Source organism: Pinus tabuliformis, chromosome 5_1 (genome assembly GCF_031772625.1).
Source record: "Pinus tabuliformis cultivar Carrire ecotype Pingquan chromosome 5_1, CPIR1, whole genome shotgun sequence".
NCBI lineage: Eukaryota > Viridiplantae > Streptophyta > Pinopsida > Pinales > Pinaceae > Pinus > Pinus tabuliformis.
The window spans coordinates 630,131,002-630,148,716 of record NC_142305.1 but is presented as its reverse complement, the minus strand read 5'-3'; the positions used below and the strand labels follow the sequence as shown (position 1 = coordinate 630,148,716).

At 42.1% G+C, this 17,715-nt stretch overlaps 2 protein-coding genes across 3 annotated transcripts in view; one reads left to right on the top strand and one right to left on the bottom strand.

Annotated features, from left to right (window-relative positions):
- LOC149166529 (magnesium transporter MRS2-3-like) overlaps window positions 1–17,715 on the top strand; it is a 175,727-nt gene that overhangs the window by 117,728 nt on the left and 40,284 nt on the right. The gene's annotated exons all lie outside the window — the stretch shown is intronic.
- LOC149166530 (CHD3-type chromatin-remodeling factor PICKLE-like) lies at window positions 10,435–11,379 on the bottom strand. The gene is made up of 2 exons (XM_089432565.1): window positions 11,007–11,379; window positions 10,435–10,955 (listed from the first exon to the last, which is right to left on the bottom strand). The coding sequence occupies exons 1-2, from the start codon at window positions 11,377–11,379 to the stop codon at window positions 10,435–10,437; spliced, it is 894 nt and encodes a 297-aa protein (XP_089288691.1).

Sequence of the window (17,715 nt, the reverse complement as noted above, 5' to 3'; positions counted from 1 at the left end):
CAGTCATGGTTGTATATACGCTGGGCAGGTAAGGTAAGGAACACACCGTAATGTAAGGAATATGCTGTATGGAATGCTGTCATATAGACAGTCATATATATTGTATGGAACACAGTCACATATATATGCTTCATGATGGAACGCAGTCATATATATAAGCTGTGTATGGAATACAGTGATATCCCTGATTCACACAGCAAACGGAAAATAATGGGACTGCATGGAGTATTGTGTGGAGTATTGCGTGGAACTATAGCCTAGCTGCTTTCCTAGGCTGCAAGCCATAGCAAGCAGCTAAGGTTGATATGTATATGAACTCCATAATGAAGCAATAGAAAGATAGCATGATGGGTAGCATTATTAGCAGCATGATGTATGAGATCATGCGCATGGGCAACACAATGATACATAGAGCATGGATAGTATCATGATGAATGTAATCATAAGCATGAGCAGCTTGATGATGAATGAGAACATGGAAGATGCAACATGATGAGCAACAGAGCAGCTCAGTCATCTAGGTCTAGCACTGTGATAGGGTAGCATGGTGCTACATGGTAAGGTGCGGCAAATGGACGAGATGCAGCACTACGATAGGTGAAGCCGTCACCTTGGAGAATCAGTTGAAGCAGAATGTCTTCAATTGATCTCATCGTTATATGAAATGATCTATGCTAGAACTAGAGAAGTCAAAGTGTTGACTTCTGTTGTAAATGTACTATCTCTCTCTCTCTCTTTCTCTGCTGAACTTTGAAGAACATAAAAGAAGAATTGATCAAGGGTTTCCCCACATTGTGGGGTTTGTCCCTGGCTAGCGCCACATCTTGTGTCCTCTTGTCTTGGCATGTCTTCTGTGATTTATATTTATGTTCTATCCGCAGTTTACTTTATGATGTGATTGCTAATATGGAAAAGAAATTAAATAAATTGCTCTAGCATAGAACATACCTAAAATTAACATGGTATCAGAGTTGAGGTGAAGACAATGCCCAAGCAAGAGTAAAAGAGCAATCATGAAGACAGTTGGGACAGGACAAAAGGATCAATGGGTTCCACATCTCTCTCCACCAAGGGTGAAGTCGAAGCAGAGCATATTATCAGAATGGCGTTTCTGATGGCCCATCTAAAGATCACTTCATTGGGAAGTTCGGATCTAAGGGTGGAAGGAAAGGCGGATGCCCTGGTTTCAATAAGTTCGGCCATTATGCGAAGGAGTGTCCAAATGGCAGAGACACATCTCTTGATAAAGATAACAATCATTCCAGGGACATCTTTGATGATCAAAGGAATGTCACCAATCCCGAAAAGGGTGTAGGGAATGTTACCGCTCATTTGAATGAGGGTAACTCGATTCTTTTTCAGAATCTCTGATTGCAAGAAGAACTTGGTGTCCATTTCAGGAATGGAAGTCGAAGGTTTTAAAGGTGGCACTCATCGATGGAACTGAGATGTACCGAAGGAAAATCTTATAAGGAGACCATTCCCCTCATGCCACAGGTCCAAAGGTTTGGAACAACTCGAGGAGTTTGAGATTCATGATCGGGAATCTCATGTATGCAGGTGGTAGAAAGCCCTCTATGGGTTGAAGCAAAGTACCCCGGGCATAGTATGAGAGGATCAACAACTATCTGATGAAGTTGAGATCCACTAGGAGTGAAATCGATCCAAACCATTACTCGAAGGTTGTGGTTGATAGACCTCTCATACTGGCACCTATGTTTGACAGGTGCAGATCCTTTCATTTGTAGGAGACAGAGGGAGTTGGATTTCGAATGTGGAAAAATAAACCGCAAGCCTATGACTACCTCAAGGATCTTAACTTTAAGAAATTATATGGTAGTGATGTTGGACCAGATTTGGGAAATGCCTTTGAGTCTCATAAACTCCTTCGCGTTGATGTTCTTGGTGAACTTCCGTCCAAATATATGTTTGCAGTTAGCATGGTGAGCTCATATTTGGTTGAGCCTCACTGGATTGATGCCAAGAATCTTTTGAGATATCTTCTGGGCACAATCTCTCATGGATTGAGATACACTGCTGGAAATATGAAAACTGCATGATTATTCGAATGCTGACTGGGTAGGCAGTGTGGAGGATCACTAGAGCACTTTTCAACGCTGGTTCTCTTTGGATTCTTCTTCGATATCATGGATGAGCAGGAAGCAGAAGTCGGTTGTTATAAGTACCGCCGAGACCGGATACATAACTACAAGTATGACCTCGTATGAAGTTGCCTGGTTGTGGAAACTCTTTAGTGAGTACACATGATGAATACCACTGTGATTCTCTGTGACAACTAGAGGTGGGATTCGATTATTGAGGAATCCTATATTCAATGATTGCTCCAGCAGATAAACATCAGATACTGCCTTATTTGGGATATGGTAAGTCGATGAGCAAGGAGGCTCCATCACACTGAGATGATGTACAGGTCGCTAGTCAGAGCCCCGGGGAAAGATCAAATTTGTGATTTTCCTGAACGACTTGGAGTCATCGAGAGACCCTTGTAAAAGGGTCTTGCATATTGCATACATTGAGCTTTGGGAGCTCTGGGGGCTTGCAGTTCTTACTGGAGCAACATACGACCACAGGGTGACTCACCCTCCCCTGGTGGTGCGCATTGGGACAAGATGATTGGCTCTCTTGTGGGACAAGATGATTCACTCTCCTGTGAACAAGATGATTCGCTCTCTTGTGGGACAGTATGATTCACTCTCGTATGTAGCAGGATGATTAGTTCTCCTGTGAGGTCTGGATGATGTGTTTTCCATGACGATTATGTAGCAGGATGATTAGTTCTCTTGTGAGGTCTCGATGATGTGTTCTCCATGACGATTATGTAGCAGGATGATTAGCTCTCCTATGAGGCCTGGATGATGTGTTCTTCATGGCGATTGTGTAGCAGGATGATTAGTTCTCTTGTGAGGACGGGATTGATTAAGTTCTCCTGTCGAGGCATCCTACCCATGCAGTGTGGGACTCATGGGAAGTACCTCTCATATGATCAATGAGCAGGGAAATGAAGATAGGGACCATAGTAGTACCGATGGACGCATCGCTGTATCTACCGTACTCCCTACGCTAGGATGACCTTCATTGATCTGGGATCAATGATACTGGTCTGGGACCTGTGGTAGGAGTTGTACCTACTATGACGCTGACTTTGGGTCAATTGAGGTTGGCCTGGGACCAGTGGTACATACTCTGAGACTGACTTCATGTCAGTGCAGTACTGGTCTGGGACCAGTGAGAGTGGTACATACTATGACGCTGACTTCGTGTCAGTTGAGATTGGTCTAGGATCAGTGGTACACTATCTGAGATTGTGATACTGGTTTGGGACCAGTGGTAGGAGTGGTACCCACTATGACGCTGACTTTGGGTTGGTTGAGATTGGACTGGGATCAGTGGTATGCACTCTGAGACTGACTTTGGGTCAATGAAGAATGGTATGAGACATTCTCGATCAATTCTTCTTCTTCATAGTTTAGCAGAGCTAAGTTGAGCAGAGCCAGCAGACCTGAGCAGAGCTAGCAGAGCAAAGCAGAGCTAAGCAAAGCAGAGCCAACAAAGCGGAGCAAAGCAGAGCAGAGCCAACAGAGCTGGGCAGAGCAGTGCAGGGCACTAATGGCAGAGACAGGACAGTCGGTCATATAAATCAGCGGATGGAGTTCTCCCTAGTTGAGAGGGAGTGTTAAAATTGGAAATTAGGGCCAAACTCCATGTGGGTCAGCTTATTTATGGCAGCTGATATTTTTATTGGATCCCTCTCGTCGAGAGGTGTAGGATTGATCCTAAGATCATCCGATTCCGATAAGTATTTATGGAGATATGAATTTATTTTGATTATGTAATTATTATCAAGCCGACCAGCTCTTACGTAGGCTCAAGAAGCCCAAACATCATGTCTATTCAACCTGTACGTTTTTGGTATAAATAGAAGAGGATTTGATGTCATTTGGACACAATTCTTGAGTGATCTCCTCCTCTCCCCGTCTTGGGTTTTTGAAGGAGGAGTGAGACACCAAGAGAAACACACGCTGGCCCAAAATGATGTCCTACCAACGCAGTGATGAAAACCTATCATGCAGATCATGGAGACACATAAAACGTAGCTAATGGAGGAAGTCTCAACACTGTCCAGACAAGGAGGTTCTATACACAGAGTTCAAGCCCTAAAGTTGTTAATTTATACGCAGTTATGAAGCCACAGTAATATAAGGAATACGCTGTATGTAGACAGTCATATATATTATGGGACGCAGACTTATTCATGATGTATGGAACACAGATATATATACGCTTCATGCTGTAGAACGTAGTCATATAGAGAGTCATATACATACGCTGTATACAATCATATATATTATGGGACACAATCATATTCATGATCAGAGGTAAACGCAGTCATGGTTATATGTACGCTGGGCAGGTAAGGTAAGGAACATGCCATAATGTAAGGAATATGCTGTATGGAACGCTGTCATATAGACAGTCATATATATTGTATGGAACAAGTCACATATATACGCTTCATGATGGAACACAGTCATATATATAAGCTGTGTATGGAATACAGTCATATAGACAGTCATATCCCTGATTCACACAACAAACGGAAAATAATGGGACTGCATGGAGTATTGCGTGGAACTATAGCCTAGCTGCTTTGCTAGGCTGCAAGCCATAGCAAGCAGCTAAGGTTGATATGTATATGAACTCCATAATGAAGCAATAGAAAGATAGCATGATGGGCAGCATTATGAGCAACATGATGGGCAACATTATCAGCAACATGATGTATGAGATCATGCGCATGGGAAGCACAATGATACATAGAGCATGGACAATATCATGATGAATGTAATCATAAGCATGGGCAGCTTGATGATGAATGAGAACATGGAAGATGCAGCATGATGAGCAGCAGAGCAGCTCAGTCATCTAGGTCCAACACTGTGATAGGGCAGCATGGTGCTACATGGTAAGGTGCGGCAAATGGATGAGATGCAACACTATGATAGGTGAAGCCGTCACCTTGGAGAATCAGTTGAAGCAGAATGTCTTCAACTGATCTCATCGTTATACGAAATGATCTATGCTAGAACTAGATAAGTCAAAGTGTTGACTTTTGTTGTAAATGTACTATCTCTCTCTCTCTCTTTCTCTGCTGAACTTTGAAGAACATAAAAGAAGAATTGATCAAGGGTTTCCCCACATTGTGGGTTTGTCTCTGGCTAGCGCCACATTTTGTGTCCTCTTGTCTTGGCATGTCTTTTGTGATTTATATTTATGTTCTATCTGCAGTTTACTTTATGATGTGATTGCTAATATGGAAAAGAAATTAAATAAATTGCTCTAGCATAGAACATACCTAATCTTAACAAATATGAATCCAATGAGTTTCATGACTTTTGTAAAGAGGCTGGCATTAAGAGGGAGACTACTACACCATATACCCCTGAGCAGAATGGTGTGGTAGAAAGGAAGAACCATACAATTGTGGAAGCTTTCCGTGCTATGCTCCATGATCAAAGACTTCCGAAGTTTCTATGGGCCGAAGCTGCAAATACTGTCGTATATGTACAAAACTAATGCCCTCATCCAGCATTGGGTTCCAAGACTCTCGAAGAAATGTTCACCGGTAAGAAACCTGACGTATCTCATTTTAGAATTTTTGGAAGCCCTGTATATTTTCATGTGCCGAAAGAGAAAAGGAATAAATTGGGTGCATCTGGAAAGATAAGAATCTTCGTGGGCTATAGCGAAAATACTAAAGGCTATAAAATCTATCTAGCTGGTCAAAGGGAAGTCGAGATTAGTCATGATGTCACCGTTGACGAAGATATGGCTCTTAGCAAAGTAGACAATCTTCCTACTTTAAGGGGATCTAAAGAAGCTGACACCGGGGAACTGAAGGAAAAGGAAGATGAGACGATACCCGATGTGGAAGAACCTATGGATCCTATTGATCCTCCTCCGCAAGAGCCTTCCTCTTCTAGGAAGAGGCCTTCATGGATTAGGGGGACACTTGATGATGCTGAAGGACACATTGCACCCCGAGGAACCTTCCGTGAAAGTAAGAAGGCCCTTTATGGGCTAAAGTAAGCACCTTGAGCATGGTATGAGAGGATCGATAACTACTTGATGAAGTTGGGATTCACTAGGAGTGAAGCCGACCCTAACCTTTACTTTAAGGTTATAGTTGACAAGCCTCTCATACTGGTGCTATATGTTGACGACCTCTTTCTAACAGGTGCAGACCCTCTCATTCACGAATGTAAGAGGGAGTTGGCTTCTGAGTTCGAGATGAAAGACCTAGGACTTATGCACTATTTCCTAGGACTGGAAGTCTGGTAGAAACCAGGGGAGATTTTCCTATGTCAAGGAAAATATGTGGTGAAGATATTGGAGAGATTCGACATGGTGGACTGCAAGCCCGTAACTACCCCGATGGAGCTTGACTTCAAGAAGTTAAGCGGTAGTGTTGCTAGACCTGTTTTACGAAATGCTACTGAGTATCGTCAACTCGCCGTAGCATTAATGTTCTTGGTGAACTCTCGTCCAGATGTATGCTTTGCAGTCAACACATTGAGTCAACATTTGGTTGAGTCTCACCACTCACATTGGATTGGTGCCAAGAATATGTTGAGATATCTTTGTGACACAATCACTCATGGGTTGAGATACATTGCCGGAGATGTGAGACTACTTGGGTATACTGATGCTGATTGGGCAGGCAGTGTGGTGGACCGAAAGAGCACTTTCGGGTGTTGTTTCTCTTTGGGATTTGCCTCGATATCCTGGATGAGCAGGAAGCAGAAGTCGGTGGCTTTGAGCATCGCCGAGGCAGAGTACATTGCTGCTAGCATGGCCTCCTCCTGTGAGGCAGTTTGGTTGCGAAAGCTCTTCAGTGAGCTATTTGGATTGACATTGGATACCACCGTGATTCTGTGTGACAACCAAAGCGGGATCTGTTTATCAGAGAATCCTGTATTTCATGATCGCTCCAAGCATATCGATATCAGGTACCACTATATTCGAGATATGGTGCAGCGAGGAGCAATAAGGTGCCAACATATCGGTACAGATGAACAGGTCGCCGACATTTTGACAAAGCCCCTAGGAAAGGTCAAATTCCTGACTTTCCGGGAACGACTTGGTGTCATTCGGAGACCCTCTTATGAGGGTCGAGTATGATGCATTGAGCTCTGGGAGCTCCAGGGGGGCGCGGGGTACTTCTTGGAGCGACATGTGACCACAGGGCGACTCACCATCCTCTAGTGGTGCACTATGTACAGGGTAAAGGTTCAACCTTCCCCTGTGACATCTCGTGGCGACTGTGGAACAAGATGATTAGTTCTTCTGTGGTCCAGGATGATTCGTTCTCTGTGGCGACTATGGAGCAGGATGATTAGTTCTCCTGTAGGCCAGGATGATTAGTTCTCCGTGGCATCCACTAGATAGGATGATTCGTTCTCCTCTGGACAGGATGATTAGTTCTCCTGTCGAGGCATCCCACCCATGCAATCTGGGACTCATGGGAAGTACCTCTCATCTAATCAATGAGCAGGGAAATGAGGATAGGGACCATAGTAGTACTATCGATGGATGCATTGCTGTATCTACCGTACTCCCTATACTAGGATGACCTCCATTGATCTGGGATCAATGATACTGATCTGGGATCAATGAGAGTGGTTCACACTTTGACACTGACTTTGCGTCAGTGGAGGATGGTATGATACATCCTCGATCATTTCTTCTTCTTCATAGTTCGAGCATAGCAGAGTGGGGTCAAGCTGTACAGGACAATGCATTTGATGGATGGATAGTAGCAACGGTCTGACGGATTGCAGATGAAGTTCTCCCTAGTTGAGAGGGAGTGTTAAAATTGACAACTAGGGCCAAACTCCATGTGGACCACCTTATTTATGGCTTCTGATATTTTTCCTAGATTCTGCTCATTGAGAGGTGTAGGATTGATCTAAAGATCATCTGATCCTGATAAGTATATGAATTTATTTTGATTATGGACAAATTGTCAAGGTCGGCTAGCAAACTTATGTAGGCTCAAAAGCCCAACAGTCATGTCTATTCAACCTCAACGTTTGCATATAAATACAAGGAGCATTCTCCTCATTTGGATAATTCAATTCACTCATCTTCTCTCTCTCTCTCTCCTACGCATAAAAGGAGCCTCTTTCTCTCTCACACGTGCGGCTGAAAGGAAGACGTCCTAGGGCAAAGAAGACGCAGAAAGAAGGACGCTAGGGCAATAGGTCATCTCTTTGACCAGCGTTGACCAAGTGTTGACCTTCCATAAGTTCGGATTGGGTGTGGTTGCCTCTCCTAGGTAGGCCGCAATTTTTGGCACGAAAATTGAGGTGATCTGACCTCTGGTTTGACCGGTATTGACTGCCCTAGTTTAGGGCTGCAGTTGACTTCAAAAATCTGCAAATTGACTAAACTTTTGGGGCTGTTTCTTCACGTTGTTCGAGGACAAGTTTACTGGAAATTGACCAAGTATTTTAGAGGTCAATTTCAGCTAGTTTGACTAAGTTTGACTTCGCTGATCTAGGGTTTGCTGCTGCTGATATAAAATTATAGAATTCAGATTTTGTACTATTTCTCTCTGTTGAACTATTGAAGATAAAAGAAGATTTGATCTGTTGGACACCTAATCCTTAATGGGTTAGTGTGGAAGCCGAATAGACCAAAGCAGTCCAAGAGACCTTGGGATGTGAAACCCAACGGTCACTACATGTACTATAAATGTAAACCATTTGTTAATAAAATTGTATTGCATGTTTTATCTTTCATATCTCTCTTGCTGTCCATGTGTGTTTAACATGGTATCAGAGCTGTGTGGCCTGTGTAGTTTTCTTCCTCACAGTTTATGCCTTAGGTAGAAAAAAAAAATAAAATAAAAAATGCCATGTTATTATTTCTTGCGCAGCTGGTCTGAGTCGCCCTGAATAGCGCTGGCTTGGTCTTCATTACCTGTAACGTTCTATGCATACCTGATGCTCCTGAGCACTTTGCCTTCCTGCAGCTTCCTGCTTGTTAGAACTATCGTTCCTTAGCCTCGTATGCAACGATTTTTCCCTGAGATATTATGCCCTGACATGACATTCTACTGCGCCAATTGTGTTAGGTAAAAAGGAATCGAATGCTTATCTTTTGATATCTATTGTTAATATTTGCTAGTTATGCTTTAGGTTTTCTACCCTGCAATTCCCTACCAACTCGGTCAATCCTGACATTTCCTCAGCGTTGTTGATTCTCTTTCGCCATGAATAAGTGCTGGTCTCTGTCCCATGCAATTTGTAAATAAATTCAAACAAAGAAAAAGGAAACGGTCCCTGCTCGGATTAGAGGTCAGTTTGTGAGGCAAACTAATGATATCGAAGCAGCTGGTGCTAATGGGGTTGTTTATGGTGTCGATTCCTCTGAAGATGAGGATGATGGGTATGTACATGGTTCTATAATGCCTGTTCAAATGCTACTTGTAATTCTGTTGTACGTTTAAGCGACAATTATTCATTTGTTATTGATTTCCTCGGAAAGAATCAAGAAGTTCCTCATTGTACAACAAAGCATATGGAACGTCCTGGTTGTTATCTTCGCGTCGGTCATTGTTGAGAACGTGTTGAAAGAATGAGTTGAAACTCCTGCATGGTGATGTATGAGGTTTTTGTTTGAAGACTGTGACTTAACTATTGTGCTCTCCATAAAGCCTGCATGTATTGGCAAGTTTGTGGCTAATATGTTCATATATATGCGTTTTGAACGCTGTGGCATATAATACATTACAATAATAAAGGCCTTGACAAGTCTCGGGTAACTCAACAAAGTCTACAAGAGGATTATCCTCAAGGATAAGACTGCATTCAGTTCCATCTGCATCCTAGTTAGCTACGCTTGCTGTCACCCCCAGGAACATTTTGAAGCCTACCTTTGCAATAGCTTCTGCTGTCTCTTTAAAATCAACACATCTCGTAATATTTGATTTCGCTAGAAATTCATCTATAAGCCGAATGCTAATGTTATAACCCATTTGATCAAGCTGCTTATTAACTTCTTCAACCTCTTCAAAATCAGTTAGTAGCTGGCGCACAATGGCTCCATAGGTGAGAGTGAAGAGCTCCGCATTCATGCGTCTGACATTTGCAAAGACTGCATCGCCTGATCTCGGTACGAGGGGAGCCATGATAACCTGGATTATACTTCCTTTCTTCTTCCTTCTGCTGTTGTTGGTGTTGTATTAAACTGATGCTGCCTATGTGTGCTGATGATCGGAGTCCTGAAGCTGAATATACACAGATTCTCCAAGTGATAAATTGATATGTTGTAGGCCGAGGTAACTCTGAGGCTGGCATCATTTCTTGAGGCTTTTTGGAAGTCCGGCCACAACTTCTATCACACCCGCAGTCACCCAGTACACACTGAGATAAGTGCGGAAGGGTTCCTAAGTCTCGAAATCTGTGAGAAGCTCCTGTAGTGAAATTTGGAAGATTGGTTTAGGCCTGTACAGATTGGGATTTTCACTGGACTGAGGTAAAAAAAAATTGGGATGAGTATCTGAAGCAAATCGCAGGCAGAAGCATTCTCTGGGGACAGATTTCGGAAAGGTTCTTGCAAGTCTTTGAAGCAGTTATAGGATAAACTTAGATTGTTGATTAGGGTATTATTGTTCGTTTTTGAGAACTGTTGGATTCGGAACTTTGTGGAATTATACTGGACTTTGAGAATTTTCCAAACTCCTTCGCACAAGCTGTCAAGGGGGCGAAGATTTCTCCTCAAACGAAGCCCAGCTGACTTATTTCCTGTATATGTTTGAAATGATTCTTGCTCATTTTCATTAATCACCTTACACATCTCGTTGTAAAGTCTAGCTAATTCCAGGCGATTTGAATCATTATCAAAAGCATGTGTTGACACCTCTTCTGGATCTGGAATCAAAACTTTGGGTCAACTTTCAGCAGAAACGCATAAATATCAACCTAGAGCTGATAGAGCAGAAAAAGCAGTGCTACCAATTTCTGCCAGTGGTTGATTTACAGGGCTTGGTACATGTGCATCTCTAGCCTCTTGCTCAGGTTCTTCATTGATAGACTCAAATTCCTTCTGCTCTGCAATTATTGACTCCTTATGGTATTCAGCATTCAGTGCTTTTTCTAGAAGTGATACCCTCTTTCTAATAAACTCAAGGAGCCTCTTTTGTACATCTCTTAATTGGGCAAGAAGACTCTCTGAAGATCCAGCTTGAGGCAGCTGGCTTCTCTTCTCAGTTGCCAATGTTGCTACCACTTTACCAACACCTGCAACATCACAAGCATGTTCTACAGAAGGTAACCTCACTTGACCTTCTACCATGCTGCTACAGCCATCTTCCTGTATATGGGAACCCTTGTTTTCTATAGCAGAAGAGACTCCAACATTTTTATATAATGGATCTCCCACGGTAGATATATTTAAGGGTGGAATATAGTTAGTGCATCTTTATGACTTGTGATGGGTATGCGTTGATATTAAATGCCCATGACATGGTGTTCTGATAGCCATCATTTTTGAAGGAGTACTTGAAGGATCCAAGCAAGTTTGCAGTTGCTGCTGCCCCAATTGTGGCATTATCCATTATAGTTTCTGTCTACATATATATGCATTGATTCCCTGATTCATTTGCTGCACATTTATACAAAATATTGCTGTGTACTGTGAGTGGATATTACTTTTATGCATTAAGTAATAATTGTGATCAACTTTTAAGGTGTAAATCTGACATTGAAGAAAAATGGCCAGAATCAGTGAAGTATTAGAGTTCATGAAAACTCTTATACAATCTACTGTTGATGACACATTACAAATCAGCGTAGGATCTCTCTCAGAAATTCAGACATGTCTACAAAATGCACAGGAAAATATTGAGTTTTTGCAGCTGGAAACAAAGCTACAGTAGGAAGAATTACAGCAGTGGAGTCATCATTCTGAACCTGTTTCTGTTCAGAGGATTGAAACAGACTCCCATAAACAGCAAGTCAATAATGTTACCGTTCATTCAAATAAAGCAGCAGTTATACATGCAGATGCAGAAACTCAGTCTGCACTTCCCAAGCCCATCATCACACCTTGGGAACAGCTTGTCCACAACAAGCAAAGAACTGGTCTTGGATATGACAAGGACTTGTCCTTTCATATTCCAGACTACTCAAAGCCCATTCAGTTTCAGAGTGCTGGATTCATTCATGACGGTTCACCTGCTCCTCATGACAGTTCAGCTTCAGTTGTTCCAGATTCTACTCCTCTTCCACCGCAACAACAACAACAACAGATTGTGAAATGCCAACACTGTGACCGATTTGGCCATTTGAAAGATCACTGTTTTGATCTTTATCCATGTAAGCACTGTCATAAAACCAGTCATTCTTCACACAGATGCTTCAGAAATAAACGTCCTGCAAGAACAAAGATTCATCTTGGATGGATCGCTTCTTGGCAATGGGCATCAACAGCCAAGAAGATATTCCAAACACATGTTAGAACTTGTTCCAGAGTATTGAACAATCTTGTAGTTGAGTTTTCTCCATCTTCTCACCTTGTATCTGACAGGGGGGGAAATGATGGTCATCTACAAGCTTCAGAGTCACATCAAGCGAGCCTGAGCCACAACCTGCCACACCAGTTTCAGAGTTGTAGCCAGAGACAAAGATGGCCGTGAACATGCCTTCAGTTGGCAATCTGGGACACTTCCTCTAGCAGAAGACTTTAGCTTCTTGCAAGTTTTGGAAGAATTCCAGGAACACAATTGAGAACACTTCCTCTAGCAGAAGACACCAACTTCTTGCCAGTTTTGGAAGAGTTCTAGGAATTGCATTAAGCATTCCAGAGTTGTTGGTCATCCTTAAACCATCACAGGTTGAGACTTCCCTTTTCAGGTTGAAGTTTTACCTTTTATGCGGGGTGAGACCTCCCTTTTATGGTTGAAGGTTTCCCTCTTTAAAACAATAGGATCACTTCCTCTAGCAGAAAACTTCAGTTTCTTGCATGTTTTGGAAGAGTTCCGGGAACTGCACTAAGCGTTCCAGTGTTGGTGGTCATCCTTAAACCACCGCCCTTTATACCAACATTTCAGAGAGCACATTCAGCCTAGTGCTGCCATGCATTTTTTGCACATTTTGTATTACAACTCTCTTCTTGGACTCATACATAACCCTTCGGATTAAGGGGGGGAATGTTGGACACCTAATCCTTAATGGGTTAGTGTGGAAGCCGAATAGACCAAAGCAGTCCAAGAGACCTTGGGATGTGAAACCCAACGGTCACTACATGTACTATGAATGTAAAACATTTGTTAATAAAATTGTATTGCATGTTTTATCTTTCATATCTCTCTTGCTGTCCATGTGTGTTTAACATGATCAAAGGGTTTCCCCGCATTGGGGTTTGTCCCTGGCTAGCCGCCACATCTTGTATCTCTTGTCTTGGCTTGTTTTCTGTTGATCATTTAATGTTCTATCTGCACTTTACTTAATGTATATGTGATTGCTAATCTGTGGCTAATAAGAAGAAAAATAAGTAAACTGCTCTAAGCATAGAACATACCATAATTTAACATAGACCCACTTGCATGCAAATGGCTTGGTTCTGAATGGAGGGTTCACCAACTTCCATGTTCCATTCTTTATGAGCATCATACTCCTTTTGCATTACTTCTTTCAACTCATCAAGAAAGGCAACTTCTTTAAAGGAATTTGGCTGAAAGTTAGTGGATGAATTAAATTCACAATCATATGAAACAATCCGTATCATCTACACCAACTAAATTAGAGATTATTTGCATCACCTCCATCTTGCCTAGTGGAACCTTTGGTTCCTGTCTTTTCGACGTCATCAGGACGACGACTTTCAAGAATTTTGATGCGCTGTTTGGGCACCTTTTTGAGATGGTCCAAGTTGCTCCTTTAACTAAGATGGGGTTGCATAAAGATTCAACCTTCCAATCTTCTCAATCACGTCATTCAAAGGATCTTCTTGATCTGAGGAAGTGGGAGGGACTTCATGAGAGGGAGACGATGCTTCAAGAGGAAATTCTAAAGAATGATCCAAGATAGGGATCCCCCTTTCAAGATGCTGAATATCATCATCAAATTCATGATATGTCTTTACATGGGTGAATCTATTGAGATGATCAAGATGCCACTCGACAATTTTGTTAGTCTTTGAATATTCAAGAAATAATACATCTCTAAAAAGAAGAAAATTCGTGTTTACTTCATCATAAAGACGATATTCCTTGGTGGTGTTTGAATATCCCAGGAAGATCCACTTCTGACTTCTTCCATCTAGCTTGTTTCTTTGCTTCTTGGGAATCAAGGCATAGAAGGTGGAACCAAATGCTTTGAGATGTCTTTTAAAGGAATGTGGCCATATCACATTTTACAAGGAGTCTTTTTCTAAGAGCATGAGATGGACATCTGCTATTCACATATACAACACATAAAACCACATCATCCGAAAACTTCAACTTCACATTTTTGAAAAACATGATGGAACGAACCACATTTAAGAGTCCTATTAATTCTTTCAGCTACATTGTTTTGTTGAGGATTGCATGGAAGTGTGGTTTGATGTTGAATCCCATGTTGACGAAGATAGTTTTCATATTCATTAAAGGTATATTCTCTTCCATTATTAATACAAAGAGAGCCAATATGTGATTGTTCTTCATTTTGAATCCATACATGAAAAGTTTTGGAGGTTTCAAAAGCTTGAGATTTATCTTTCAACAAGTAGACCAAACACATCCTAGTGTAGTCATCAATAAAAGTCATCATCTATTTATTGCCTTTAGAAGATAGAATTGGCATGGGGACACATAAATTAGAATGTATCAATTTAAGTCTACTACATGCTTTTGGAAGGGAAATCATGGAAGGATTGTTTGCTATTGTTGAAATTGTAACTAGGTCCAGTCATCATAATTGTCATTGTACGTATATCAATATGAATTTTATGTAAAAAGAAAAGAAGAAAAATAATAATTATTTTCTAGCATGTTCTTCATGCTTTGTTTTGGTCAAAAGAAAATGTAAAAGGGCACGTTCTTCGCGACCCTTGTAAAAGAAGAAGATTTGAACTTTTGACAGTGTCATTTGCGCCTCCAAGTTGACCAAGTCAGCCTGCCAAGAGGTGTGTCTTTGCATTAACAAACAACTATAAATAGAGTCGGTTCGTCTCCATCAAGGACATATTTCGTAGCATCTATCTGAGGCATAAAGAGTGAGTTTTCTGAGGCACAAGAGGGAGCTTTCTGAAGCATATATCCGAGACATTCCAGAGGCATATATCCGAGATTTTAGAGGCAGAATAAAGGGTGATATCTAAGGCAACATACTACTGTGAAAGAGGCACTATATTCTTGTAACAAGATGAGCTATTTGAGGCATTTTAATTCTGTGAAATGCGAGCTTCTGAGTCAGTTTATTTATGTAATGATGTGAGCTTTTATAGGATAATGAAAAAGCATCATGATTTTATCTTCATCGAAAACTAATCTAGGAGAAATGGTCCAATAGAACTCTTCAACCTGGTCACAAGCACTTATAATGGCATCACCTTTGAACTGTTGATTTTTGGGTAGCATCGGATGTGCTCTGGCCATGAAATTTGGTGGAGAGGCTAAGGCACATGAGATCTCCAAGACCTAGAAATTATTTGGAGAAATTCTACCTAAATGAAGATATTAAAATAATTAATATTTGTAATGGGTTCCTAAGTCTAAACTTAGTAAAATAAAAATATTAATGTGTATTAATATAAAATGGGTGAGAGTTTTAAGTGACGAGGATCAAGCCAGTTCTAATCTTAGCCGTTGACTAGGGACTTAATCTCGGCTGTTGAATTGTCAACAGGAAAAGTATAAGAGGAGGCTTGAGGGTCAGTTGAAGATACACCAAGCGAGATAAAGAATTTGATTTTCTGGGGCTGGGTTTGCTAAGGAAATCGAGTTAGAGATCAGTTGTAGCGAGGGGCTGTTCAACAAGGATTTCGATCCAAGGCTGAAGAATACATAGTAGAGAGGCAGTGAAGTGCCGGAAGAGTCAGCGCAGGCCCAAGAAGGGCTAACGTAGAGACCGAAGGAGCCAGCGCAGAGGGCCGTAGGGGCTGAAGCAGAAGTCGTAGAGGCTGACACAAAGGACACAGAGGACTTTAGACACAGCGCTGGGAGATTCTGTGGGGCAGACTGGGAGTTGAATAATAGATCCTAAGTGGGGAGAGGGTGACGTAGTTCCACAACAATGCTTGGAGCAGCGTTCGCTATCCAACACAAGGAATAGTCAGAGTCACTGTGGGGTTGATCATCCAGTTGTTGATTTGCTGGAATATCTGTTTCCGGAGAGAGGTACTACTGCCAAGGATATTCTGTGAAGGGTGAGCCATTTTTGGCACCCTAGTTGTATTCACGAATTTGCTTAATAGTACAAACCCTCTATACGTTGCACTGATTTTCCTGCGTTGGGTTTTTCTAGGAACGATTGTCCAAAAATAGCGGTGTCCCTTGTGTGATTGTCTCAGTTTATTTCGGTGCATGATTTGTATATTTGTGAAGGCTGCATTTCTGTTTACTTCGATAGTTATGAAATTAAATAACTTGTTAATGTAAAGAACAAGTAGGAGATAGTAAACCAGACATTGTAGTAGGGGTTTTTGATGTGTTAGATTCAAGAATTTTCACATGGTATCAGAGCAATTGCAGATCATAGGAGACTGAAGGCACCAGTCAAGAAATCTGAGAGTTTGCAGCAGAGAAGCAGTTGTCCCGAGAGATAGCGCTGTTCCAGAGCCAGAGACGCAGAAGGAAGGGTGACGCAGAGGCATTTTGAGCCAGGGGAGGGAGACACAGTGGTTGGGAGGAGCCCACGCAGTAGCTACATCAGCTGTCCAGGACAATGCAGAGGCAGAGGGGGGATAGATCAGGCCTACGCAGTGCCAAGTCATCTTTCTCAGCCAAGAAAGATTGACGCAGTGGCCAGGAGGATCTCATCCAGTTCTCATTGTGATCACACAGAGCTAGAAGCGCTGAGATTCTTCGAGTTGCCGGGGCTAAGGGAGTTGTGCAGATTTTGATTCGAGGTGCTGGTGGGACACTGGTTCTGTCAGTGCAGAACAGTGTCTAAGGAGACTGAACCAAGGTAGAGGGAAGCACTACCTCGACAGATTTCTAGCCAAGAAATCTAGATCCGAGTTGTAGCAGCAAAGGAGGATTGGAGAGGAGTGATTCGACAGTTGGCCAGAGGATTTCCAAGAGGGAAATCAGGACTCAGAGGGAGTCTAGAGAAGAGGAGCAAAGATGGCAGTGAATGGATTGAGGGATTATGACAGATTGGACGGGGCTTCCAATTTTGTCATATGGAAGGCCAGGATCCTGGCAATTCTGGATAAACATCGCATCAAGGACTATGACTTGAGAACCGTAGCTGTCCTAGTTGACCCTGATGCAAATGAGAAGTATGAGGAGGCTCAGGCTCAGGCGAAATGCATGATCCTAGACGGGGTCGAGGATCATGTCATACCACATATTGCTGAGAAGAACACATCAAGGGAGATGTGGCAGACCCTGAACACCTTATACCAGGGCTCTTTCGTGCAACAGAAGATGTTATTAGAAAATCAGTAGAGGTCATATCAGATGTAGAAAAGAGAGGAGATAGA